Source organism: Suillus plorans (assembly GCF_016647745.1).
Source record: "Suillus plorans strain S12 chromosome Unknown HD556scaffold_10, whole genome shotgun sequence".
Taxonomy (NCBI): Eukaryota; Fungi; Basidiomycota; class Agaricomycetes; order Boletales; family Suillaceae; genus Suillus; species Suillus plorans.
In genome coordinates, this window is record NW_024537394.1 from 441641 (window position 1) to 467858 (window position 26218).

General features: G+C 47.6%; 9 protein-coding genes across 9 annotated transcripts; 6 read left to right on the forward strand and 3 right to left on the reverse strand.

The window, feature by feature from the left end:
* Nucleotides 1-829: 829 nt before the first annotated feature.
* HD556DRAFT_1439469 (GMC oxidoreductase-domain-containing protein) lies at nt 830-3434 on the forward strand (the record flags this gene model as incomplete). Its single annotated transcript, XM_041305965.1, has 16 exons — nt 830-875; nt 931-1182; nt 1231-1322; nt 1379-1558; nt 1612-1622; nt 1675-1794; nt 1854-2080; nt 2128-2214; nt 2268-2316; nt 2367-2504; nt 2557-2632; nt 2681-2769; nt 2825-3048; nt 3111-3130; nt 3181-3303; nt 3354-3434. The coding sequence occupies 16 exons, from the start codon at nt 830-832 to the stop codon at nt 3432-3434; spliced, it is 1815 nt and encodes a 604-aa protein (XP_041164039.1).
* Nucleotides 3435-4602: 1168 nt separating this feature from the next.
* On the forward strand, nt 4603-7165 carry HD556DRAFT_1439470 (GMC oxidoreductase-domain-containing protein; the record flags this gene model as incomplete). Its single annotated transcript, XM_041305966.1, has 16 exons — nt 4603-4648; nt 4710-4961; nt 5010-5101; nt 5158-5337; nt 5391-5401; nt 5453-5572; nt 5628-5854; nt 5902-5979; nt 6032-6047; nt 6101-6238; nt 6291-6366; nt 6416-6504; nt 6560-6783; nt 6840-6859; nt 6912-7034; nt 7085-7165. The coding sequence occupies 16 exons, from the start codon at nt 4603-4605 to the stop codon at nt 7163-7165; spliced, it is 1773 nt and encodes a 590-aa protein (XP_041164040.1).
* A 1192-nt stretch (nt 7166-8357) lies between these two features.
* HD556DRAFT_1439471 (GMC oxidoreductase-domain-containing protein) lies at nt 8358-10933 on the forward strand (the record flags this gene model as incomplete). The annotated part of the gene is made up of 16 exons (XM_041305967.1): nt 8358-8403; nt 8465-8716; nt 8765-8856; nt 8913-9092; nt 9146-9156; nt 9208-9327; nt 9387-9613; nt 9661-9747; nt 9801-9816; nt 9870-10007; nt 10060-10135; nt 10185-10273; nt 10329-10552; nt 10609-10628; nt 10680-10802; nt 10853-10933. The coding sequence occupies 16 exons, from the start codon at nt 8358-8360 to the stop codon at nt 10931-10933; spliced, it is 1782 nt and encodes a 593-aa protein (XP_041164041.1).
* A 168-nt stretch (nt 10934-11101) lies between these two features.
* Nucleotides 11102-13149, reverse strand: HD556DRAFT_1231070 (uncharacterized protein; the record flags this gene model as incomplete). The annotated part of the gene is made up of 2 exons (XM_041297399.1): nt 11102-11975; nt 12518-13149. The coding sequence occupies 2 exons, from the start codon at nt 13147-13149 to the stop codon at nt 11102-11104; spliced, it is 1506 nt and encodes a 501-aa protein (XP_041164042.1).
* Nucleotides 13150-14155: 1006 nt separating this feature from the next.
* Nucleotides 14156-17645, forward strand: HD556DRAFT_1455343 (kinase-like domain-containing protein; the record flags this gene model as incomplete). The annotated part of the gene is made up of 16 exons (XM_041308118.1): nt 14156-14196; nt 14249-14372; nt 14432-14488; nt 14536-14721; nt 14780-14810; nt 14861-14898; nt 14949-15170; nt 15250-15564; nt 15620-15679; nt 15733-15918; nt 15976-16006; nt 16059-16096; nt 16244-16384; nt 16443-16673; nt 16740-16862; nt 16901-17645. The coding sequence occupies 16 exons, from the start codon at nt 14156-14158 to the stop codon at nt 17174-17176; spliced, it is 2100 nt and encodes a 699-aa protein (XP_041164043.1). The 3' UTR covers nt 17177-17645.
* A 307-nt stretch (nt 17646-17952) lies between these two features.
* On the reverse strand, nt 17953-19128 carry HD556DRAFT_1345235 (uncharacterized protein). The gene is made up of 4 exons (XM_041302218.1): nt 18719-19128; nt 18643-18660; nt 18443-18587; nt 17953-18392 (listed from the first exon to the last, which is right to left on the reverse strand). Exons 1-4 carry the CDS (start codon nt 18869-18871, stop codon nt 18127-18129), a joined length of 582 nt encoding a protein of 193 aa, XP_041164044.1. The 5' UTR covers nt 18872-19128; the 3' UTR covers nt 17953-18126.
* A 497-nt stretch (nt 19129-19625) lies between these two features.
* HD556DRAFT_1345237 (uncharacterized protein) lies at nt 19626-20074 on the reverse strand. Its single transcript, XM_041302219.1, has one exon. It carries the CDS (start codon nt 19991-19993, stop codon nt 19733-19735), a length of 261 nt encoding a protein of 86 aa, XP_041164045.1. The 5' UTR covers nt 19994-20074; the 3' UTR covers nt 19626-19732.
* A 1258-nt stretch (nt 20075-21332) lies between these two features.
* HD556DRAFT_1525100 (uncharacterized protein) lies at nt 21333-22745 on the forward strand (the record flags this gene model as incomplete). The annotated part of the gene is made up of 1 exon (XM_041309250.1): nt 21333-22745. The coding sequence occupies one exon, from the start codon at nt 21333-21335 to the stop codon at nt 22743-22745; it is 1413 nt and encodes a 470-aa protein (XP_041164046.1).
* A 773-nt stretch (nt 22746-23518) lies between these two features.
* On the forward strand, nt 23519-24668 carry HD556DRAFT_1430549 (Endonuclease/exonuclease/phosphatase; the record flags this gene model as incomplete). The annotated part of the gene is made up of 2 exons (XM_041304919.1): nt 23519-24519; nt 24638-24668. The coding sequence occupies 2 exons, from the start codon at nt 23519-23521 to the stop codon at nt 24666-24668; spliced, it is 1032 nt and encodes a 343-aa protein (XP_041164047.1).
* Between the last annotated feature and the right edge of the window lie 1550 nt (nt 24669-26218).

A 26218-nucleotide genomic window follows, 5' to 3' on the forward strand; every position in this document is an offset into this window, starting at 1 on the left:
GAAGAAGATACTCGCGTTCAAAGGACCAGCGTTTCTCTATTTCCTCATCATCGTCTCCGGATCAATCATCTGCGCGGCCCTCGGGCCTGGACTGAATGAATATCATAGTTGCGGGCACTTTGAGGGTGAGTATATTGCTAGCGCATGGATTGAAAACAACCACTAGGTTGAGGTAATGGCTAACAGTTTTATCATTTCCGAAGAATGATTAACATTATTGATCACTGGGGCATTTAAATTGTGATCGCCAGGGTGAGCGAGCAGGTGGAGTCCGAGAATGATGCCCAGTGAACGTTGATGATGAGTGATGATGAGTGGTGATGAGAGCAGTCGCGGTGGACAATATCATTTGCTAGCGTGCGTCGAGGCTGAGTAAATTAAGACGAGCCCTTGTTGTTGTCTGGCCTTAATGAGGAGAGTGCTTGGTTGGGAGGCGTCGCATTCTGATTGTAGGTGAGAAGGTCTTAAATTAGCGCGAGTGAAACATGAAAAATAAGTATCATACACAGTGATGATGATGCGAGGACAACAGTTTTGAAAGACGGAAACTCCTCCATTAGGAGCGATTTGAGGTGGGAGAAGAGATACATTTGGTGCGCAGGCAGATGTTGGGAATTGATGACATAACTTATTTGAACACGACCTTACGGAGCAAGATCGCAGGCTGGACTCGTCAAAGCAATCATTAATCATTATTGCCACCTATCACAGTCTTCATCGTGTGATTTGTGACGTGTCGTCAGTCCCCCGACACCAGCGTCAACGACCCATGAATCTTATAAGGTGGAAGCAGCGAGGGGCTGCCTGAAAGTAACCCTCCATATCCGATATGTCTCATCCAATCCTATCAGAATTCGATATCGTTTTTGCTGGAGGTAAGCAAATAACATCTTGTAGTGGATTGTCCTCTTCACACATCACTCTGTACAGGTGGCACTACAGCTTGTGTTGTAGCAGGTCGCTTAGCTGCATATGATCCCTCGCTCAGGATCTTGATTCTGGAAGCGGGTCAACACACCCTCAACAAACCTATTCATGTCCAACCCTCTCAAGCTCGCTTCAACCAAGAACCGACGAGCACCACGGTTACATTCAACATAGGAAATCCATCTCCTCGTCTCAACGGCCGTGCGCCGGCCGTTCCTTCCGGTCGTTGCGTTGGTGGAGGCTCATGTGTGAATTGTGCGTGGCATACTTGCAGCGATGAACAAGATTCCGATAGCTAGACAGCTATGGTATACACTCGCGCGCCTGCTTCGGATTATGATGATTGGGGAGTCGATGGTTGGGAATCTGAAAATTTGATTCCTCTCATGAAGAAGGTCTCAAACTCGTCTTCAGGATATTTGTTCAAATCGCTTATACATTCACTTTATAGCTGGAGAAATACGAGGTGCAGCCCGATTGTCCAACTCACGGCTATGATGGACCTATCAAAGTGTCATCTGGTGGGTGTAAAACGGGTATCTTCAACGAATTCATCCAGGTTGGCACGACTTATCACAAGAGGCACTATGCCGACGATACCGACGATTTGGAAACATGCAACACATACAGTGTAAGCTAATATGTTACTTTCCTAAATGCGACAACTAATCAGATCTATCTCAGCCGTCTCAGAAGTGAGTCCCTTTACTTGTAGGCAATTGCTAATTCTTGGCTCATATACAAAAGATACATCGACGGGACAACCGGAAGGCGTTCTGACGCAGCTCACCACTATGTCTACAACCAAGCTCACAACCCAAATTTACACGTCTGGGATGGAAAGCGCGTGAAGCGTATCATCTTCGAGTAAGCGACCACCTGGGATCACAACCGCAGCAAACCGTTGACAGCTTTTTGAATGATAGGGACAAACGTGCTGTGGGTGTCGAGTTCACCAGCGACCCAGTGTCTTGCCCAGATGCGGACCAATCATCGAGTATTGTCAGAGCATCAAAACTTGTTGTTATCTCTGCTGGGGCGTTCGGTTCCCCGACCATTCTGGAGAGGTCTGGTATCGGTGCTGAGGCGATCCTCAAACGGTGCGGCATCGAGCAGCTAGTGAATTTACCTGGCGTCGGAGAAAATTATCAAGGTGCACTTTGATCCATGTATTCTATGAGCTTGGCTTAGGACGGTCAGATCACTATCTCGTCCTTGTTCCATACCTAGCTGCCGACGAGATCATTACCACTGACGCCCCCTCTCGTGGGGAAAGTATTCTACAAGGTAAGCATTTTTCTCCCCATGATTCTAGCACTTTTACAACTACTGAAATGTAGAAAACCTTGCACAACGGAAAGGTAGCAGCAAGTCACTGATGGCACAAAAGTTGGTGCAAGTTATCATGACTGCTGGTATCGTGCTGAATGGAATCTCAGTGGCATCAATTCGAAAATCAAGTGGCGTCCTGATGACGAAGAACTGAAAGCCATGGATCCAGCTTTTCAACTACGCTGGAAAGAGTTCTTCCAGGACAAGCCAGACAAGGCTGTTGCAATATTTGCTCCTTTTGCGCGGTGCGTGCATATTGTTCAGCTTTAATGATATAAGAATGCTCATGACAGCCAGATATCTTGCACCTCTCTCGAGGCCGCTCTCGAGCATCCTTCCTTCTCGGAGCTACATGACTGCCTGTTGTTATACAGTACTGCTCTCCGCCAAACCTACTGTTCTTTTGTTAATCTTTTCATAGCTTTACTCCGTGTCTGTTGGAAGCGTTCATATCAACGTGACAGAGGACGGCAAAGAACGAATGGATTTTACTACAGGCTTCCTAGATGAGTGAGTGGACGTATTTCATTTAGGGCATTTTGCGCGACCAAGACACTACATGCAGCCCATCCGATATGGTTCCTCTCAACTTCGGGTATAAAAAGACTCGCGAAATTTTTCGACGCATGGCTTCCTACCGAGGTGAAGTCACTGCCGGCCATCCCGATTTTCCAGAACGAAGCGCTGCAGCTTGCAGAGAAGTCTCCGGGCCAGTGGACTTGTATGCGCCTGACATCGCCTACACTGCCGAAGATGACGAGGCGATCGATCGATTCCTCCGCGACATCGGTAAGTGCCCACTTGCCATCCCCATCGACACTGTCACTATAAAATGCCCAATCGAACATCAGTGCAAACGGCATGCCACTCGGTATGTACGGCTGAACCTTTCATGATTCTATATCTGAACTTATATTGTAGCTTGGGACTTGTGCCATGAAACCGGAGGCAGATCATGGAGTTGTCGACGCTCGGCTTAATGTATACGGGGTGTCGAACTTGAAGGTTGCAGATCTGTCCATTTCACCTTTGAATGTTGGCACGGTGAGTACTGAACAAGGAATTGTTGATGTGCGACCTAACGATATACACAGAACACTTATTCGACGGCACTTCTCATCGGAGAGCGGGCTGCGATGATCATTGCCGAAGACTTGGGCATCGATTGCATTTGATTTATATCGTCAAAGGCATATTTAATTATAACTTCCTAGGCCTGATTAGGGCCAGGATTGGGGACTTCTGGCGGGTCTTCGTTGTCGGTTCGCATTTGCCATAGCGTGATGCTGGTCATTGCGACTCTTGTCACAGGCTTGACGGGCCTCGTTCTTGTGTAGAATGTCGATGCATGATGTAAATAAATATCACAACGCAACTCCTCCTGCCACCGACCGAGTGAGCCAATATGTCGATATTGTCATCGTTGTCACCCCCATTAGGGTTAAAGTGCTTTTGCCCCCAACATCCGTAGGACTTGCTCATCGCAACATCTAGCAAATCTACAAAAATAGTGCTCAGACTCGAAAAACATAGACCCTTAAGTCCTGTTCTGAGATGCGATCCATGTGATGGGTTCAGGCCTGAAGGTTTTACTGCGACTTGTAGTGCGACAATGGATATGTCGATCAGCAGGTGACGCCAGAGCCGGCCAGACCTTGATAGGCATCAACATCTGTACTAAACGTTTCTGAATGCACCACTAGTGACATAGTCATTTATGGTACCAGTGAAGGTCTGACCTGTCTGACTTTCGGACCTTCTGCCAGTGCCGGTTGTATCTCAGGATTGAAAAAACGAGGGAACTGAATCAATGACGACTTGTTTCAGTATGAGCGGCCTACAAAGGCAAAGGTTCTACGTGAACCCTGATAACTTTGGCTGTAACTACGCAAGATTCTTGCACTGCAACCTGTTTAGCTTGGCAAGGTAAATTTTATCGTTTAAATCAACTTACCTGGGCCTGAACCCCATTGCTACCACATTAATGGTACTTCAAGTCACAGCCCTCAAGGCCTCATGCACATGCACATGTGGGTCTTGTTGTCATGAATATGGAATCCATACTCCGTCTAAAGCGGGTGCTAATGCAAATGACGTACTATGAATATGAGTTACTGACAGCACCTTATCGCGGGCACCTTCAAGTTCTTTCCATATTTGGGGGGTGCCCGCGACACCCGCGATAAGGTGCTGCGACACTAGTATACTTATGTACTAGAGCAGCATTTTCCTAGTGCCCGTGTGACTTGTGATGGTCAGTCGGAGTCCCCCGATACTGGCGTCAACTACCCATGAATGTTATAAGATGGAAGGGTTGCCTGAAAGTAACCCTCCATATCCGACATGTCTCATCCAATCCTGTCAGAATTCGACATCGTTTTTGCTGGAGGTAAGCAAATCACATATTGTAGTCGTTTACCCTCTTCACACATATGCATCACTCTGTACAGGTGGCACTACAGCTTGTGTTGTCGCAGGTCGCTTGGCTGCATATGATCCCTCTCTCAGGATCTTGATTCTGGAAGCGGGTCAACACACCCTCAACAAACCTATTCATGTCCAACCCTCTCAAGCTTTCCTCAACCTAGCACCGACGAGCACCACAGTTACATTCAACATAGGAAATCCATCTCCTCATCTCAACGGCCGTGTGCCGATCGTTTATTCCGGTCGTTGCGTTGGTGGAGGCTCATGCGTGAATTGTGCGTAGCATACTTGCAATGATGAACAATAATCTAATAACGAGACAGTTATGGCATATACACGTGCACCTGCTTCGGACTATGATGATTGGGGAGTTGATGGTTGGGAATCTCTGAAATTGATTCCCCTCATGAAGAAGGTCTCGACTTCGTTTTCAGGATATGTATTCAAATCGCTTATACGTTCACTTTATAGCTGGAGAAATACGAGGTGCAGCCCGATCGTCCAACTCACGGCTATGACGGACCTATCAAAGTGTCATCTAGTGGGTGTAATATGGGTATCTCCAACGAGTTCATCCAGGTTGGCGCGACCTATCACAAGAGACAGTATGCCGAAGATACTGACGATTTGGAAACATGCAACACATACAGTGTAAGCTATGATGTTTCTTCTCTATCTGCGACCACTAACCAGTTCTGTCTCAGCCGTGTCAGAAGTGAGTCCCTTTACTCGTAGTCCATTCGGTTTATTAGCTCATGTAGAAAAGGTACTTTGATGGGTCAACCGGAATGCGTTCTGATGCGGCTCATCACTATATCTACAACCAAGCTCACAACCCGAATTTACACGTCTGGGACGGAAAGCGCGTGAAGCGGATCATCTTCGAGTAAGTTTCCATCTGAGATCGCAACACCAGCAAACGGTTGACTTTTTTACGAAAGAAACAAGCGTGCTGTAGGCGTCGAGTTCACCAGCGACCCAGTGTCTTTCCCGGATGCGGATCAGTCGTCAAGTATTGTAAGAGCATCAAAACTTGTTATTGTCTCTGCTGGGGCGTTCGGGTCTCCGACCATTCTGGAGAGGTCTGGGATCGGTGCCGAGGCGATCCTCAAACGGTGCGGCATCGAGCAACTAGTGAATTTACCTGGCGTCGGAGAAAATTATCGAGGTGCATTTTGATAAATTTATTCTATGATCTTGGCTGAGGACGGTCAGATCATTATCTTGCCCTTGTTCCATACCTGGCTACCGACGACATCGCTACCCTCTTTCGTGGGGACAGTATTTTACAGCGTAAGCATGCTTCTCCCATGATTCCAGAACTTTTACCACTACTTGAATGCAGAAAGCCTTGCACGAAAGTTGGTGCAAGTTCTCATCATCACTGCTGGCATCGTGCTGATTTGGATCTCAGCAGCCTTGATTCAAAAATCAAGTGGCGTCCTGATGACGAGGAATTGAAAGTCATGAGTCCAGCTTTTCAACCACGCTGGAAGGAGTTCTTCCAGGACCGGCCTGACAAGGCTGTTGCAGTATTTACTCATTTTGCGCAGTACGTGCATATTGCTTAGCTTGGATGATATGGAAATGTTCATGACAGCCAGATACCTTCCACCGCCATCAAGGTCGCTATCGAACATCCTAGCTCCTCGTAGCTCCATGACTGCCTGTTATTATATAGTGCTGCTCTCCGGCTACCCTGCGGTTCTTTTGCTAATCTTTTCATTAGATTTACCCCGTGTCTGTTGGAAGTGTCCACATCAACGTGACAGAGCACGGCAAAGAACAAATGGACTTTAATACAAGCATCCTAGATGAGTGAGTGGATACATTTCATTTAGGGCACTTTGCATGACTAAGACACTCCGCGTAGTCCATCCGATATTGTTCCTCTCAACTTCGGGTACAAAAAGACACGCGAAATTTTTCGACGCATGGCTTCCTACCGAGGTGAATTTGCTGCTGGCCATCCTGATTTCCCGGAGGGAAGCGCTGCAGCCTGCAGAGAAGCCTCCGGGCCTGTGGACTTGAATGCGCCCGACATCGTTTACACTGCCGAAGATGACGAGGCGATCGATCGATTCCATCGCGATATCGGTAAGTGTTGGCATCCCATTTCCATTGTCACAGTGAAATACTGAATCGAATATCAGTGCAAACGATGTCGCACTCGGTGCGCGCGGGTGAACTTTCCATGATTTTATATCTGATCTTTGTATTTGTAGCTTGGGACTTGTGCCATGAAACCGGAGGCAGATCGTGGAGTCGTCGACGCTCGACTAAATGTATACGGAGTGTCGAACCTGAAGGTTGCAGATATGTCCATTTCGCCGTTGAATGTTGGCGGGGTGAGTACTGAACAAAGAATTGTTGATGTGCAATCTAACGATATATACAGAACACTTATTCGACTGCACTTCTCATCGGAGAGCGGGCTGCGATGATCATTACCGAAGACTTGGGCATCGATTGCGTTTGATTTGTACCGTCAGGCGTCTTTAATTATGACTTCCTAGACCTGATTAGGGCCAGGTTTAGGGACTTCCAGAGCGTCTTCATCGTCTGAGATCGCATCTGCCATAGCATGACACTGCTCAGTGCGACTCTTGTCACGGGCTCGACGGGCCTCGCTCTTGCATAAAATGTCACAATGCGACTCCTCCTGCCACCGACCGAGTGAGCCAATCTGCCGGTGTTGTCATCGTTGTCACCCCCATTAGGGCTGAAGTGCTTTTGCCCCCAACATCCGTAGGACTTTCTCATCCCAATATCCAGCAAATCGAAAAAAAATAGTGCTCAAAATCGAAAAAACATACACCCTCAAGTCCTGTTCTGAGGCGTGATCTATGCGGTGGGTTCAGGCCTGAAGGTTTTACTGCGACCTGTAGTGCGGCAATGGATATGTTGATCAGCAGGTGACGCCAGAGTCAGCCAGATCTTGACAGGCATCCACATCTGTAAACGTTTCCGAATGCACCAGTGACGTAGTCATATATGATACTGAAGGTCTGACCTGTCTGACCTTCCAGATGCTGCCAGCGATTGTATCTCAGGACTGAAAAAACGAGGGGACTAAATCAACGGGGACTTCTTTCGGTATGAGCACCCTACAGAGGCAGAAATTCTACGTGAATCCTGATAACTTTGGCTGTAACTTGTAACTACGCAAGATTCTTGCACTGCAACCTAGTTTACCTTGGCAAGGTAAATTTTGTCGTTTAAATTAACTTACCTGAACCGCATGGCTACCACATTAATGGTACTTCAAATCACAACCCTCATGCACATGCACATGTGAGTCTTGTTGTACACGCGTACTGCGTATTATATGTAATAACCTGACTGAAGTGGGTGCTAATGACGTACTACGTACTTAACCTTTTAGGTTCGAAATAATCACGTGATCACACTCGGCCTACGAGAGCAACTTGAATGAACGAATCATTTATCACAGTCTTGTTCGTGTGATTTGTGACGTGTCTCCCTAACAGCCACGGTCCATTTCCGTCGTTTTGCAGATGCTACTTACTAATGACAAGGTTTCTGAGGTCTTTTTACGTTATACTGCTGGTACCTTGTTTTCGCCACGGCTTGGCACCCGAACGGTGGCGGAGTGCCAACAGCCTACAGGTCACTACACACTCGCTTGAAAGTAACCCTCCATATCCGATATGTCTCGTCCAATCCTGTCAGAATTCGACATTGTTTTTGCCGGAGGTAAGTAAATAACATCTTGTAGTGGATTGTCCTCTTCACACCGTGACATCACTCTGTACAGGTGGCACTACAGCTTGTGTTGTCGCAGGTCGCTTGGCTGCATATGATCCCTCTCTCAGGATCTTGATTCTGGAAGCGGGTCAACACACCCTCAACAAACCTATTCATGTCCAACCCTCTCAAGCTCTCCTCAACCAAGCACCGACGAGCACCACGGTTACATTCAACATAGGAAATCCATCTCCTCGTCTCAACGGCCGTGCACCAATCGTTCCTTCCGGTCGTTGCGTTGGTGGAGGCTCATGCGTGAATTGTGCGTAGCATACTTGCAGCGATGAACAAGACTCTCATAATGAGATAGTCATGGTATACACCCGTGCACCTGCTTCGGACTATGATGATTGGGGAGTCGATGGTTGGGAATCTGAAATTTTGATTCCTCTCATGAAGAAGGTCTCGAATTCGTTTTCAGTATATGTATTCAAATCGCTTATACGTTCAATCGATAGCTGGAGAAATACGAAGTGCAGCCCGATTGTCCAACTCACGGCTATGACGGACCTATCAAAGTGTCATCTGGTGGGCGTAGAACGGGTATTTTCAACGAGTTCATCCAGGTTGGCACGACCTATCACAAGAGGCACTATGCCGACGATACCGAAGATTTGGAAACCTGCAACACATACAGTGTAAGCTATCATGTTCCTTTCCTATCTGCGACCACTAACCAGATCTATCTCAGCCGTCTCAGAAGTGAGTCCCTTTACTCGTAGTCTATTCGATTTTTTGGCTCATGTAGAAAAGGTACATTGATGGGACAACCGGAAGGCGTTCGGATGCAGCTCACCACTATGTCTACAACCAAGCTCACAACCCGAATTTACACGTCTGGGACGGAAAGCGCGTGAAGCGGATCATCTTCGAGTAAGTGGCCACTTGGGATCACACTTGCAGCAAACGGCTGACGGCTTCCCAAATGAAAGGGACAAACGTGCTGTGGGTGTTGAGTTCACCAGCGATCCAGTGTCTTGCCCGGATGCGAACCAGTCGTCAAGTATTGTAAGAGCATCAAAACTTGTTATTATCTCTGCTGGGGCGTTCGGTTCTCCGGCCATTCTGGAGAGGTCTGGGATTGGTGCCGGGGCGATTCTCAAACGGTGCGGTATTGAGCAACTAGTGAATCTGCCTGGCGTCGGAGAAAATTATCGAGGTGCACTTTGATACATTTATTTTATGAGCTTGGCTGAGGACGGTCAGATCACTATCTCGTCCTTGTTCCATACTTGGCTGCCGATGAGATCATTACCACTGAGGCCCTCTCTCGTGGGAACAGTATTCTACAGGGTAAGCATGTTTCTCCTCATGATTCCAGCATCTTTACAACTACTTGGATTTAGAAAGCCTTGCGCAAAAGTTGGTGCAAGTTCTCATTATCACTGCTGGTATCGTGCTGAATGGAATCTCAGTGGCATCGATTCGAAAATCAAGTGGCGTCCTGATGACGAAGAATTGAAAGCCATGAGTCCAGCTTTTCAACCACGCTGGAAGGAGTTCTTCCAGGACCGGCCTGACAAGGCTGTTGCAGTATTTTCTCCTTTTGCGCAGTACGTGCATATTACTTAACTTTAATGATATGGAAATTCTCATGACAGCCAGATATTTTTCACCACTCTCAAGGCCGCGATCGAGTATACCACCTACTCGTAACTACATGACTGCCTGTTATTATACAGTACTGCTCTCCGGCCACCCTGTGGTTCTTTTGTTAATCTTTTCATTAGCTTTACCCCGTGTCTGCTGGAAGCGTTCATATCAACGTGACAGAGGACGGCAAAGAACGAATGGACTTTAATACAGGCTTCCTAGACGAGTGAGTGGACGTATTTCATTTAGGGCACTTTGCGTGACCAAGACACTCTGTATAGTCCATCCGATATTGTTCCTCTCAACTTCGGGTATAAAAAAACACGCGAAATTTTTCGACGCATGGCTTCCTACCGAGGTGAAGTTCCTGCTGACCATCCTAATTTTCCAGAGGGAAGCGCTGCAGTCTGTAGAGAAGCCTCCGGGCCAGTGGAATTGGATGCACCTGACATCATCTACACTGCCGAAGATGACGAGGTGATTGATCGATTCCTCCGCGACATCGGTACGTGCTCAATTGCCATCCCCATTATCACGATAAAATGCTGAATTGAACATCAGTGCAAACTCCATCCCACTCGGTATGTAGGCTGAAGCTTTCATGATTTCCTATCTGATCTTTGTATTTTTAGCTTGGGACTTGTGCCATGAAACCGGAGGCAGATCATGGAGTCGTCGATGCTCGGCTTAATGTATACGGGGTGTCGAACCTGAAGGTTGCAGATCTGTCCATTTCGCCGTTGAATGTTGGCGCGGTGAGTGCTGAACCAAGAATTGTTGATGTACGATCTAACGATATACACAGAACACTTATTCGACGGCACTTCTCATCGGAGAGCGGGCTGCGATGATCATTGCTGAAGACTTGGGGATCAATTGCATTTGACAAACGTGCTTACGTAATCGCTGTACAAACATAATTTTTCTTCCTTGAACCAACAAACAACTATACCGGCGATACCATACTTATCTACAATTCGAAAGCCAAGGCCGATACACTGCATAGTACATGATACGTATAGCGAATCCTTACTGCAGGAGCGAGTCCGTCAGGCTACCGTTGCGTATATGTGAATGTTTTTGCGACTTTCAAAGCCAACGGTGGCTTCATACCACATTGACCCTCGAGGTCCTTCTGTAGTTTATTCTGCAACTTCTTATCCTCCGGATCAGGATACCCTATCCATCGCATGAACGCGCTGCCTATCTTCTCATGTTTCCATCCCCCTGACACTGGCGCAACAGCTGCATGATTCCGGATCAGCTGACGCACGACTTCTCTCGATGCCTTGTACTTTTCATCTTCATTCCTCAGGGTCGTTACGCATGCATGTCCCTCCACGACAATTTGGGATGCCCCTAACGATGCACAGTTCCGCGTCCACCATTCCTCCATGATTCTCTCGTCCTCGAGGCACGTCACCACCATGACTATGGGCACTCGCCGCCGATATAACACTTCGTGGAATAACTGATAGTTGCTCCGCAATGCTCCACTGTCACGGCCTTTTTGAACGCAATATATCAACAAACTGGTGCCGCCGCATGCATCGAGCTCGCGAAGAAGGCGGCTGGCATTCTTGATGGATCGGTGGTACTCTTCTGGCTCGAGTTCTGGGTTCTCGATGCCCATCGTGTCGAAGACGTTATACTGCATCTCATCATCAAAGAGCTTGGGTAACGTATACTTGGTCCATGTGAGGGTGCAGCGTTTGAGGTTGGAGCCTGTCTGAGCGATGTTTTTGTCTGCAATGAGGTTTATGAGGGAACTCTTTCCGGCGCCCATTGCGCCGAATATAACGATGTTTTTAGCGCGAATGGCGTTTTTCTTTTTCGCCATCGTGATGTGTATAATGGGTAGCTGACGGGTTATGGGAAGTGGTCGAGGTGAAGCGAATTGTTCCTTTGGGCGGTCAGAATTGACGTGACTTTTCCTAGCTATCTGTCAGGGCTGGTGCCTTGTATGTACCCTTATATGATGCAGAAGCTTTCTGACACGACTTTTCCGTGCTCTGGATTGATACTTTGGCACGCGGCAGCCGTGCTGCTACGGGCGAAGGCGTAACTAGGATACGCATTGACCCGTACATCCATTAATCATGCCACCTTACAAACTCGCATACAGAGCCGCAAGCATGAGGTAGTCAGGACGGAGGCCTTGAGTTATAGCTAGGCAGCACGTACAGGAAGTGCTGTAGGTGAGTGCGCTCCACGTTGAATTTCCATGTCTCACGTCGTAGGAAGATAGCAGAACCGAATATTTTAGTCCCGCCTACCAGTCGTATTACATGGTTATCATGAAACAGTCCCTGTGTCCAGCTATCGTAACGAGTAAACGTAGTAAAATTCCCGTCATCTATTGAGTTTTTGAATCACGTCTTTCGCTAGGTTATCATCCATCCCGCAGCGCTTCGTGAGGACCCCAAGAACGTCTGACTTGCTCGGACGTCCCGTCAACAGGTCTTTCAACTTTCCGATGAACCTGGCAAGCCACCCATCTCCTCCATTCCAGTCCACCACCGTATCCTCATGCCGTGTGATCAAGTCCTTCACTTCCCTTTTGGATGCTTCGTACTTCTGCTTGTATTTTGGGTCCAGGTTGGCTGCCGCAGTGATACAAGCATGGTCAACACACTTGACTGCATGGCGGTCGAACGATTCCTTGTTTCGCGTGTACCAATGATCCATGGGATCCTCCCTCTCCAGGTGAGTAACGATGAGCACGACTGGTATCTTCTCCTCGAAGAAAAATTCATAGAATAGCCTATAGTTGGTGACGAACGTCGGTGGTATTCTGCCTGCCTTGATGCAATACAACAGCAGATGGACTCCTCCATTATCCCTCAGCTCCTTCATCAACTTATCAGCATTGGTGACTGCATCGAGAAATCCGCTAGGATCCATGCGATTGCCGTCGACCCCGGCAGTGTCATAGATGCGATACGGCACGTCCCTGATGTGGATATCATACGCTTGATAGCGCAATGTACAATGTTTGGTGTCCGGAGAGGTTCTAGCGACCTGGCTGCCTGCGAGGAGATTGATGATGGAGCTTTTCCCGACGCCACTCTCTCCAAAAATAACAATGTTTCTGGAAGACATTGCCAATGGACCTAGCACAGCGGTTGTTCAATACTGGGTTTCTAGCGAAAGGGGCATGACGGTGCGCTCACGATTATAGCAAGTTTGTTTCTTCTGGCTGGGTGGACAATCTTTGATGAGAGCGATGATTCAATGGATTCTGATACTTATGCCACTGCATGCATGACACGGTGCACAACGAAGGTTACGACCTGCAATGCGAACATGAGGTTGGATATTGACTACCTTTTTCGTTGAACCCAGAACCCAACTTTGCCAGTTGCAACGTGCATGTAACGTTGTGCAGCGCTCATTACGGAGTGGAATTCGATATTTTTTCCTAGACAGGTTAGAATTCGAACCGTACACCCTCCAATGATCCGAGTTGGCCCGGATATGTTGACCCTACCTCCCCCAAAGTTATATGGTCTGTACCACTACCTGACACGCTAAGATTGTGCTATTTGTTGTCAGTAGGTCGGTGGACCGCGGCAGCGTTTTGGACGTCGTCGAGGCTCAGGCAACCATTTTGAAGTTTCGATAGGTCATTAATTTAGACAGCACGTGCTGACCTTGCATCCACCTTCTGCTTCGGAAGTCATCCGGAAGCCTGGCCGAACCGTCATTTTGGCAGCACTCGAATGCGTTGCCTCCCACCCTAATGATGCAAAAGCATCACCTGTCATGCAAGTACTTTGACAGTGGTCGGAGGCTGTGTTACGATACATGAATGTGCGAGGACAAGGCTCGTGCATTTGCCATTGATAAACAGAGAATTTTAGTGGCAGATAAGAATAGTAACGGAAATTAATTCTCTGTGCGTGTCTATGACATTATTCTGCTGCTCGAGCGCTCAAACCTTACGTCTCAGGCCTACTACACGTGGTATCGAGTCTACTGCAACAGACATCTGATTGGTGCATCAGAATTGCTGTATGTACTTGAGGCAACTTGCGAACCCTTGTCCACTCTTCTACATATCTACTTCCTTACCGAGACACTCTGTCTGCAACGTAGCCATTCAAGCATGAACGGTCTTGTGCCTGGAGAGCTTGAGTTTTCTCTAAGGTGCCCTATTTGAAATTTTGGCAAATGTGCCTTGGCTCATCATATTTTGCAGCGGTACCGCTACTGACTTCACATCTCAACTTTCTGATCCTGAGATACTTGGAACTCCAATTGGATTTGGGTCCTTTAGTGAGGTTTTTGGGTGTATTGTCAAAACAAGTAATGGCGAAGAGAAGGTCTGTCCGAGTCAGATCAACCCAAGCACATCAATCGTCCATCTAATGACCATCATCAGGTCGCAGTGAAGGTATTCAAGATCGATCCTTCGAGAGATACGGGAAAAATTCAAAATGTCAGTCGTCTGGGTTCAATTTTTACTTCGCTGAATGGTCTATATAGGCAATACGTCGAGAACTCAAAGTGTGGCTTAGACTGAAAAACACGACCATCGTTCCCCTACTGGGCTTCGCATGCGTCGAATACAAATCCAAGTTCCCAGCTCTCGTCTCCCAATGGATGCCATTTGGAACGTTATTCGTCTACCTCACAAAAGCTACCATCACTGCTTTTGCTAAAGTTGCATTGGTGAGTTCTTTTCTCAACATTACTATCAATTATATCCAACAAGAATTCATGCTACTAGGTCAAGGGTGTTGCCTCTGGCCTTGATTACCGTTTGTCGATTTCCACCATGTCTTCCATTTCGTTCTTGACGCCTACCCAGTCCAATCAGTGGATGTTGTTCACGGAGACCTTCACCCTGTATGTACGGCCGTCTCTTTGCGGATGCTACACTCATTCTTAGGTTTCAGGGAAATGTACTCATAGATGGTTCAGGGAATCCATGCCTAACTGATTTCGGTCTTGCAACAATCGAAGGAGAAGTGGATATGCAGTTGACGTCAACCACCGTCCAACGCAGTTTCGATTCTCGATGGCGGGCGCCCGAAGTCCTTGGAGTGGAATCGGAATGTAATCCTCAAAAACCGACTTTCATGAGTGATATTTACTCTTTTGGTGGTGTCATGTTCTTTGTACGATTTCTCTGTTTTTGCAGCTCTGTCCTAATTTTTCTCATCTCGGATTGTCTCGGGGGATATACCGTGGAAAGAGAAGAAACATGTTCAAATCTGTGTCGCGCTATCGAATAAAGTCATACGTGCACGTCCCGAAAACATCCTCGATGACCACTGGAACTTGATCCAGAAATGCTGGTCATGGGAAGCCAGTCATCGCCCGAGGGTCACAAAAGTTCTTCAATATATCGATCAGTTTAGGACCGACAACTGGCAGGGTCAACAACCTAAGGTTCCCACTGGTCAAGGGCTGGTGGACCTGACGGGTCAGATCGTTGGTACAAATGCCGAATTTGTTGATTTTGGAATGGTTTTCAAATGTAAATGGAGACGACCGACAGGTCCTATGAAGGTCTGGACAGTGTTAGCACACAATAGTGATATATTTACTGATTATTGTGCTGTAGGTTGCAGTAAAAGTCTCCAGGCATCATCACATTGGTCGCGCCCCAGAGCAGGACTTAAGGGTAAGGATTTATGTTTCTTCTGTTTTGCACACTAATTTATGTGGATTCGCTAGAGGTTTCGACGAGAAACTGCAATATGGGCCCACCTCGTCCACGACAATATCGTCACATTGTATGGAACGACAGAGGGATTCGGACCAACCACAGCCCTTGTCTCCCAATGGTTTCCGGACGGCACGCTGTCCCTTCTGATCATAGAACAGGGTACTACATTAACCATCGAGTCCAAATTGAAGCTGGTAACTTGAACCTGTTAAACTGCGATGAACCCAAACTGAATTATCCTTATTCACTAGCTCCACGGCATAGCATCTGGGCTCCACTATCGTTTGTATTCCCTTCACAGTCGTCTTGTTTCAACTGATAAATTTGCCATCAGTTCACTCTTTTCCTGTTGTTTATGGTGTCATCACGAGCGTGAGCTCATCCTCTCTACATTCATAATGATTCATTTACACACACTAAAAAATGCAGTCCAATGTTTCGGTATATCTCAAACAAGGGGGATACAAGGCTTACCTAACATAATTCGGTTTTTCAAATGTCCTCTGCGGACATTCAAAGAAGTGCCAAATTCAAGAATCGATTGTTCGGCCTGGTGCAATCAGGTGGGCTGCGCCTGAGTTGTTCAGGTCACGTGATTCCCCTTCCGACAAACCGACCACGCAGAACGACATGTATTCCGTTGGTCGTGTCATGTTCTATGTAAGTGTAAGTGTTTTTAGATCCATAAAATCTATATTTAATGTATCATTCATCCCAGTTGTTGACTCTGATTGTTCCTTGGCATAACATTGACGAGTACGAAGTCCTTCAAAAAATCCAAAATGGAGAGGATGTCTCGCGTCCTGAGATATTCGAGGCGATGTCTGACGTAACAGACGCCCGCTGGAACTATATCGAGCAGTGTTGGTCAATTGACCCATCCGCTCGTCCATGTGCCCTTACGAGTATGAACTTCGTAACGGGGGAGCTAGAAACCTTGAAACAAGATGTACGTTCATGACCTGTCTCATCACGTGGGAGTAGAGTTTCTGACTTGACATGATAATCTATTTAGGTAGATACTATGCAAACTGTGGATGCTATGCAAGCCGCGGATGTCATGCAAGCCGTATATGATGGACTTCCGCCAGACTTTTTCAACGTGACAGATGGTGCTATGCTAATGTGGATCATTATCGTTTTTAATCGGTTCCTGTTCTGACCTCTTGATCTCAGTCCTCCAGAACGTACGGCAACTATTACCCCTCCCCTCCCCCTTCCCGCCGTCCTCGCTCTCTCGCACCCTCTTCCGGGAGTGCCAGTGTACTATTAGGTCAACTTTCGTCCACGTTCCGCCGCTCTCACCGGGCCGACACTAATAACTCAACTGAACTCCAGCGACGCCAAAGGCGGTCAATCTTATTTCGTGGTCCCCGTATTGTCGAAGTGGCTGCAGTAAGGGAGAGAGAGGTATTTATGTCTTCGCGTGCGTTTCCCATTGGCGTGGGTTAATAATTTCTATCCAGGTTACATTCACTGCTCCACTACTTCACCACCGCCAGAAAGAACACAGCAGCAAAACCGATCTCACGCCCAGGGATCCACTACGCCTTCTGCTCCCGCAACTAACTAGTACTACCTCGTCAGGTGCAGCGACCGCGCAGTCACGATCTCTCCCACTGCGAGTTCGCTTTGTGTTGTTTCTTTGTTGTGCGTCTCCCCCAACCGCTGATGGTCATTAATACAGGTACATATACTTCTAGTTCTTTTTTGTGACCAATTTTTGTCCATTGAGAGTAAGACTCTATGTAGGAAGTAAACTAGCGTGTGGTAGTACTGGCTAAGATGTCCAATAACGCATGCTCTAGTTCTTCTATATTCTTTAGTGTCTCTTTCGTATCATTTCGTACGTAACGACTTACATTGAGCTTGTTTCCTTGTCATAAGACTCATGCAATGTATTGAACTCAACAATGCCAGCCGTTGCTGTTGGAGTTAGAGAACGACGCTGTATTGAGTGTCTGCGACATGGCGGGAGACAAAGACTCGGAGAGGATGGTCTACAACGTACATGGGTATATATTATACGTAGTTGGGAATATCCGAACATTGAACGATGACGAAGGGTGAATACTAACAGTTGCGAGGAACATTCTAAGATCAACTAAGAGGATGAAGGCCATGACTGAGGAGAATCATTAATCATTGTCCGTTGATAGTGGCATGAGCAATAGATGTACAATTACAAAACTTTAACTTAAGAACAACCATAACGAAAGGGCATAATGTTCTTTCACTACATATAATACGGAGCACATAGATTCCATATTCATGACAGCTAGGCACAGATGAAGGTTGCGATTTGAACTACAATGCGCGGGCCATTAGGTCATGGTAAGAACGTTTGTAAAGACCATCAAACTTGATGACGATTACTTCCTAGTACTAATATATCACCAACCTCAAAGCGTTGGGCTTTCGTTCGAAATTCGCGAACATACGGCCTTCGAGGAAAAGTAGGCGCCCATTTCTGAAGAGCCGGTGCACGATTCGTGTGCCAACGAGACAGTAGTAACAGGCGCTGCAGTCTCGACGGTGCTGTTACAAGCGGCTCGTGGTTTCTTGACGATTAGTAATTCCTCGATGCCCAATTGGGCGCGAGGGTCAATTCCTCTGGTACGTACAACCATATTGTGGTTTATGTTATCCAAGAGCGAATCGATTCGGTCTATACAAATGGTGAGAATGAAATCAAACGCAATAACGATCTATGCTCGCCGTCTATGTCAGTAGGGAATGCGGACCTGCGGCGTCTGATCCAGATAAGCAATTTGCAGTACGCCGCCTTGTAAGGCACATGTTCCTCTGGACAAATCATGAGCAGGGACACACCCATTTTCTCTCTTAGAGTCTGGCGCGCCACCTTGATTACCAAGAGCATCAGTGAGAGCGTTTTCCAGAATTGAAATTATATTTACCTCTGTCAGAGCGATGATCTGCATGAACATACCATCATCAGTTGACTATAAGAGATGATTAATAACAAATCAAGACCTTTTCCCCGTAGGACTGCAATTCGCAGTCTTCCGAGTGATCAAATCCCATTATTTCGTCCGTAGCATACAGAAAATTGTCTAGAGTGCTCAGACGTTTAGCCAAACTTTTGAAGACTGCTCGACGATCGAGTTTACGGATGTTGTTAGACATGAGGATTCACAGTACAAAGTAGATGTGAGTATATGGAGAGATGGAATGAGATGGGAGGAAGAGAAACGCTGCCAGCACGAAATATATAGTGCTTGGATCCTTGGGACCACAGATTTTAGAGGCGCTTGCCACCCGTCATGTAACCACATAAAAAGAACAAACATAAATATCACCGCATGGCGCCGCTACGGTACATTCCATGAACTCTGCTAGTGAAGGGTCTTTGTGGTGTGATGATTGTCCTTTGTTTACTTCACCACGTCGTCGTAGCAGTTACTAAAATGGGAAACACAAGATGTGGACTAGGGCTCCGTGAAAAACTACCCACGGAGTTAACGACGAGTTTTTAACTCACCCCCACCCTCGAGGGGTTTTTGACACGAGTTAAAAACTAGTTTTTGACCAGTTTTTGACAGACTCAAAAAATGCGTTTTTTCAGGTCATTTTGACATTTTTCGCTACGGTAATGCAAATGCCCACTGTACAGGCCCTCCCGGAGGCGTTGGAACTGTGCTATCCTGTAGTTGAGGTGTCCTGCTTGCCCCTTCCACCGGCTTCTCTGATAGTAAGTCCAACAATCGAGGAGCATCAAGATGAGCATCCTCGCTACCCACAAGTACTCTCGTATCACAAGACCAGTACATTGGATCACGCTCAATCTCCGGGTCCTCGCTCTCCTCCAACCAATTGTCCTCCGAGTCTGAATTAGAGTCCTCAGTCCTGCGGCTCCGGGTTAGCCTCTGCTTGCGACTTGGAGTTGTCGTGTTTCCTTTTCTGACCGTTGCTATCGAGATTGACATCGAAAAGAGTACTTTCCAGGTCACGAAACTTAACTGTTGGTTTTGAGGGAGGCCTTTTGGTCTACGGGACAGGACAGTGAGAAGGCGGAGGAAGAAAAGGTGGGACAGCATGAACACGTTCAGGATCCATCAAAGCCCACTGCCAAACTTGAACCTGACTGACAATGGTAGAACTTTTGAGGGAGCTGCGTAATGCGGAGTTCAACCAATTCATCGTTGACGCTGTACGCTCGTCCGCCATCGAATTGACAGTGACATCGAAAATCTTCACTGCGACGTGCTGCGAATGCGAGTTGTGAGTAGTTGACAGATCGTCGGTCATATCTTAACGATTTTTCGGTGATTTCGGATGTTCGGATGGAGAATTCGATAGGCTATGTTCCCGAGATCATATACATATATATTTTAGTTTTTGACACCCCAATATCAACCCCGAGTTATCGACTCGTTAAAAACATGTTAAAAACCTGTCAAAAACTCCAACGTCAAAAACTCGGTAGTTTTTCACGGAGCCCTAATGTGGACGGTCAAGGAACAGCGGCGTGTGCATCTGGCAACGGAGAGTATTTACCGTGACCAAGGTGCATATGGCCTACTTTTGGGGGTTCCTGAAACAAAGGTTCTATGGACATATGCCACTCAAACCAAGAGACTTTGCAAAGCAATTCTATAAAAACGTGAGCCAATAACGCTGAAACCAGGACAGCAAAACCCACTAAACAACTTGAATCCAATAGGTGAGTGAATTCCAATGAAACCTCCACCAACGTTATTCGGATACTTGACCTCCGAATGAGCAACTGTTTCTGTGTGCATCTCCTCAAGTGTCATTCGAGTTGGTGGGATCGGGATTTCACGGCGTACCAATCGAGCGACGCGCCTTTGTCAAATATTCTATCCCGGAGGAGGCCCTTGAACCTGTACCACTACCATGGCGGTTTTTTCCCACGCAAACTTTGCGGGCAAGGTCGAGTGAACAACGCTCACAGCTACCAGCTAGCCTCATAATAATGATAAAACAATGCATCCTCTACCCACCTGACCATAGTAATCCCATAATGGACCATACCAACCGCAACCTCAAAGCCCTAGATGACCCCAGCAACAACAACGATACCGGCCCACCTCATAAACACTATGCTCGACCTCCCCCATACCAAACATAACACCAACCTGACTGTTAGCACACACTAAGACCCCTCCCTGGCCTGACACGCCTCCAGGAAATGAACCCTCGAACCACAGCCCACCCAGAGAGATAAATACATAAAAAACCAAACGACGCACGTAACCCCTACATAGGTCACCCAAAACACGACCGCGCGTAATCGCCAATAAAATACCCGCCCACGTAAACTGGTAGATGTCTACCCCGCGTACAAACTCATGAATGCCACACTTACACTAAAAATGTCAATGCCCAGTGTCAAATAAACCAAATACGTCCACCCGGTCACACTGCCTGACACTAACTCCTGATAAAAATGTGCATACAAGACTAATACACCACAGAATCCCTGAACACGCATACCTACACGCCCCCGGCCATGGCCATGAACCCCGAACATACACTGCGAGCCGAACACCTCCCCACCTCATGTTTCCCTATACTGTAATACTTAAATACCAGACGGTAACAGATCGTATCCTTGTCCAGCAGCATGAAAGACACTCATCCCACCTCCATCAGATCCTCCACCCAAGCCTCCCGCCCCTACCCAGGCACCCCACGCCCTAACCCTTCCACCCCCCGCGCTGGACCAAGGTTCTTCCCACAGAACGTTCTACAAGACGACGAAGACATGGGGACAGACGCCCCACCGTACGACACTTCCCCCCTGTCCCCACACCTCTCATCACTCTCCCCACTGTCCACTCCCACCCCACACCCAAGGGCGTCGCCTGACCAACCCCTACCAGATGACCTGCTCCTTTCCCCAGAGGAGCAACACAACGCCGACTCCCCACCCAGCGGCTTGACACAGGCGTCTGACAGCGGCCTCGCAGAATCCATCCATGCCCCAAACGATGATGGAGGGGACCACCAAATGAGCACCTCAGCCCTGCCTCACACCCTGAGTGCGGAGGAACAAAACATCCTCACTCACCTTGCACTTGCGGGACAAAACTGTGCAGCAGTCCAGAACGACGGTCCACACCACGTCACGGACCTCCCTCAGTTCACACCCACCCCACTGGGCGGTTTCCCCCAAACCCACCTGGCACACTCCGCCCAAGTCTTCGACCACCTAGATAACAAGGTGCTCTTAGCTTGGTTCCAAGTGGAACACCCTAAATTCGTGGTCCGCGTCTTCGACCAAACCGGAAAAGATGTGCTTGACAAAGCAGCCATCCTCGCAGAACGAATCAGGGCGAACATCTCCATTGTTGCCAACTTCATACACCAAGAGGCGCAACCAGTGAGGGTGTCACCCCCGCAACCACAAGGCAGCAAATACCTCCCCCTCAGCTTCCTCGTATATAATATCTCTCCTGAAACAAGGGACCTCATCCTATCCCAGCGTGTATGGTCCGCAACAGATATCACCTTCGAAGCACGCCCGCCTGACCTCCTCTTCTGTGTCACGGGCTTTACATCGCCTGACACAGACATCGTCCAGAAGACAATCGCGGATGTCTGGGCATACGAAGACAACCGAGCCCACATCAACGATATCCTGTCCATGAGTGAAATCCCGGAGGAAAAAGTACACATTGCTACCTGGAACCTGATCAGGTCTATCCGCGTCGAACACCTAGACTTCAAAATAGCAGGTGGCCTCCCTGTCCCTCGCTTTAACATCTTCGCGCATAGCCCAACCTGCGATGCGAAGGCATGGACAGAGCTCTGCTCCTACCTCCGCATCCTAGATTACCCGACTGGCTTAGACGGCTGTGGCACAGCTGTTGCCCTGACACAATGCCCTATATGCCACTCTATTGCACACCCCAGAGGCCTATGCCCTTTCCCCTTCGTAACCCAATGGAACGGCCCCAAAATCAATGTCAAACTCCCGTCGCAATCCTCCAGACAGCCAGGAAATGGTAGAGGCTGCGGGCGCCGCTATAACTAGATGGACAATCCATAACGCTATCTCAATCTCTTACTGCGCTATAACATTTCACACTCCCCACTCAGATCCTATATGTCTCACTGTATATACATGCCCTTTCCTGCTACACACTAAAGTCAGTAGACTACCACGCTCACAACGCAATCACAATCCCTTCGTATCCCCACCTGACCCCACACCTAAGTATATGAATCCCAAACCTAACGCGATGTGAGCTCGTCCCTGACAAAGACTCACAAAATGCACACCTAGATCCACGAGGCGGGATCTACGGACCCCCCACCCACGGCCCAGATATACTGATTGCAGCCGCAAGACAGGAAAGCCTTTGGGAGCCTCAATGGCGCAAGCCAAAAACGGAGGCCTATTTAGGCCAAGGATTAGCCGTGCTGAGAAGCTGAAGTGACCGCACGAAAATTGGCGAAGACAGGACTCGCCTTTCAGAATGCGCAAACATGTATCCACTGTGGCTGCCCGGGATATGACAGCCCTTACCCCCCTGATGGTCGTTCAGGAGGTGCAGTAAGTCGACCACTCAACAATCCCAAATGAATAATACTTCCTACGGTTTTTTTCCCGGCCATGGTTTGAGCCTTCTGAGCAGCAGAGGGGGAAGCCCTCAGACCGCTGGGGCTACCCCAGAGGACGCTGCACAGGAGTTTGGAGGCGGAGCCCCACAAACGCCACACCAGGCAAACGAACCCCAGAGCGAAACCACTCGCCCCCGAAAGACAAAGAAAACAAGAGCAAACATTCTCCTTGCGTCCCTCAACATGAGAGGACGCACATCACCGCAGTTAGGAAACAGCGAGATCTCCAAATGGGCAGCTGTCTCACAAGTAGTGAAAGAAAACAAGATCGGTATACTATGCGTCCAAGAAACGCACCTCACAGCCGAACATGAGTCCCAAATAGACAGCATATACTCCCGACGCATCAAAATCATCAACTCCAGAGACCCGCACCGCCCAGGAAGCTCCGCAGGGATCGCCTTCATCCTAAACAGAGAGATAGCCAATACTGTAGACTTAGAGACCATCAAAATAATACCAGGCAGAGCCATGGTCCTGAAAACGAAATGGCACAACCAGGAGAACCTGTTAATACTAAACATCTACACCCCAAACAACCACGCGCAACACCCCGAATTCTGGGGCAAAATATCACAAACATGGTATGAGAAAAACTTACCGAGCCCAGATTTCATGATGGGAGACTTCAATATAACAGAAGATATCCTAGACCGAGCCCCAGCACGACCAGACAACGACAATGCCACTGAAGCTCTACGAGACCTGCGGCACCAACTGAACGTCCAAGACACTTGGAGACTGAACAACCCAACGTCAAGACTCTTCACATATAATAGCAATACAAACTCACTATCAAGGCTCGACCGCATATATACGGCACCCTCACATGAGCGCAACACACACAACTGGGAATCATGTACATCAGTGATCCCATTGGACCATCGAATGGTCTCAGTAAGACACGCACCTGTAAATGCTCCTTATATCGGGAAAGGACGATGGACTTGGCCCACCAGTTTACTGCACGACAAAAAACTTATCAAAACAATCAGTACCCTCGGCAAATTAACACAACAAAAGATCCTCTACCCCCAATATCCAAGGCATGAAACAGAAAACCCCCAATACTTCTGGGAGTCGTTCAAGAACCAAATAAGCCAAGAAGCGAGGAAAGCTGCGAAAGAGCACCTAAACAAAATAAGATCCCATATTGAACGACTCGAAAGCGACCTAGAAAAAACGTTAAAAAAGGACGACATCGACACAAATGAAGACACCAGGAGACACAAAGCCTGGATCGAGTGCGAGATAAACCACCTAGAAAATAAAAAATTCAGACACAAACAGTTAAAATCTCAGGCGAAATGGGCCGCAACAGGCGAAACTATGAGTAAATACTGGTCAAAGATAAACAGCAGCAAAAAGCCTAGAGATATAATAGAAAGACTAAGAGACCCAGCCTCAAACAGACTCTGCGCCCGTTCGGACAAAATGGCCGAAATCGCGCGCAACCACCATGAGAATATCCAAAACGATAATCTAGAACAACACATGGAAGAACAGCACGAGGAAACAAAAAAAGAAATAATGAAAGAAATCCCACAAAAACAAAAACTAAACAACAATAACTCACCCCTTCACGGTCTCCTACAAGAACATCACATACAGGAAGCTCTATACACTTCGAAAGCGGGGAGTGCAGCAGGCATAGATGGGATACCATATGAGGTATGGAAGACACTGCATGAAAAACACCTTAGTGACCAAAAAGAAGAAGAGTCCAGTTTCAACATTATTAAGACACTCACTTTCGTAATAAACAACATCCAGCGACATGGTGTTGACGAAGGGACAAATTTTACCCTGGGCTGGATGTGCCTGATCTATAAAAAGAAAGAACGCACTGAAATAGAAAATTACCGGCCGATAACGCTACTAAACACCGACTATAAACTACTCACCAAGGCACTAGCAATGCAGTTAGCACGGGAATCCCACTCACTAATTCACCCCGACCAAAGTGGCTTTATCCCCCAACGTTCCATTTTCGACCCAATAAGACTGGCCCGAATGATGATTGACTATGCTGACATCACCGAGGAGAATGGTGCTCTAATAGCCCTGGATCAGGAAAAGGCATACGACAAAATAAAACATGACTACCTCTTCGATACACTAGAGACCTTCAAATTACCACAAATCTTCATAAACACTGTCAAAGCCCTCTATGAAAACACCTACACGAGAGTGGCGATAAACGGTGTGTTGAGCACCCCTTTCAAAGTATCCAGAGGGGTCCGACAAGGAGACCCCCTCTCCTGCCTCCTGTTCGACCTAGCCATTGAGCCATTAGCATGTACCTTAAGGAACTCCAAAAAACTAAACAGATACCACATACCAGGAATCACAGATAGAATCATAGTGAACCTCTACGCAGACGATACCACCATCTTCCTGAATGAAACAGACAGCTATGGCGACCTCGAGGACATCCTGTCAAAATGGTGTTCAGTGTCCAGTGCAAAGTTTAACCTAGAAAAAACAGAAATAGTTCCAATCAGAACAAAGACCCACCGAGACCAAGTTATATCAACTAGGAAACTAAACGTACAAGACACCCCCCTAGACCCCACCATCAAAATTGCCCTTGATGGACACCCCATCAGGTCACTGGGTGCATGGATCGGTAATAAAACAAATAACGCGACACCATGGGAGCCCATACTAGAAAAAGTTGCCTCCTCACTCAAAAGATGGAAAGCCGGACACCCTACCTTAGATGGAAAAAGACTGATCATCCAGATGGTTGTCGGCGGCATGACACAATTCCTAACGAAAGCTCAAGGAATGCCGAAGAACATAGAACAGGCACTCACCAAAATGACACGGAAATTCCTATGGGACGACACAAAGTCCCCACCCATCAGCTTAGAACAGCTA

What these genes read in the sequence shown, in the direction of transcription:
- HD556DRAFT_1345237 (XM_041302219.1), bottom strand. Translation starts at nt 19,993, where the DNA reads ATGACCGACGATCTGTCAACTACTCACAACTCGCATTCGCAGCACGTC.
- HD556DRAFT_1345235 (XM_041302218.1), bottom strand. Translation starts at nt 18,871, where the DNA reads ATGTCTAACAACATCCGTAAACTCGATCGTCGAGCAGTCTTCAAAAGT. An exon ending in ATTCCCTACTGACATAGACG is followed by an intron (nt 18,393 to 18,442) that starts GCGAGCATAGAT and finishes CCATTTGTATAG; the next exon opens with ACCGAATCGATTCGCTCTTG.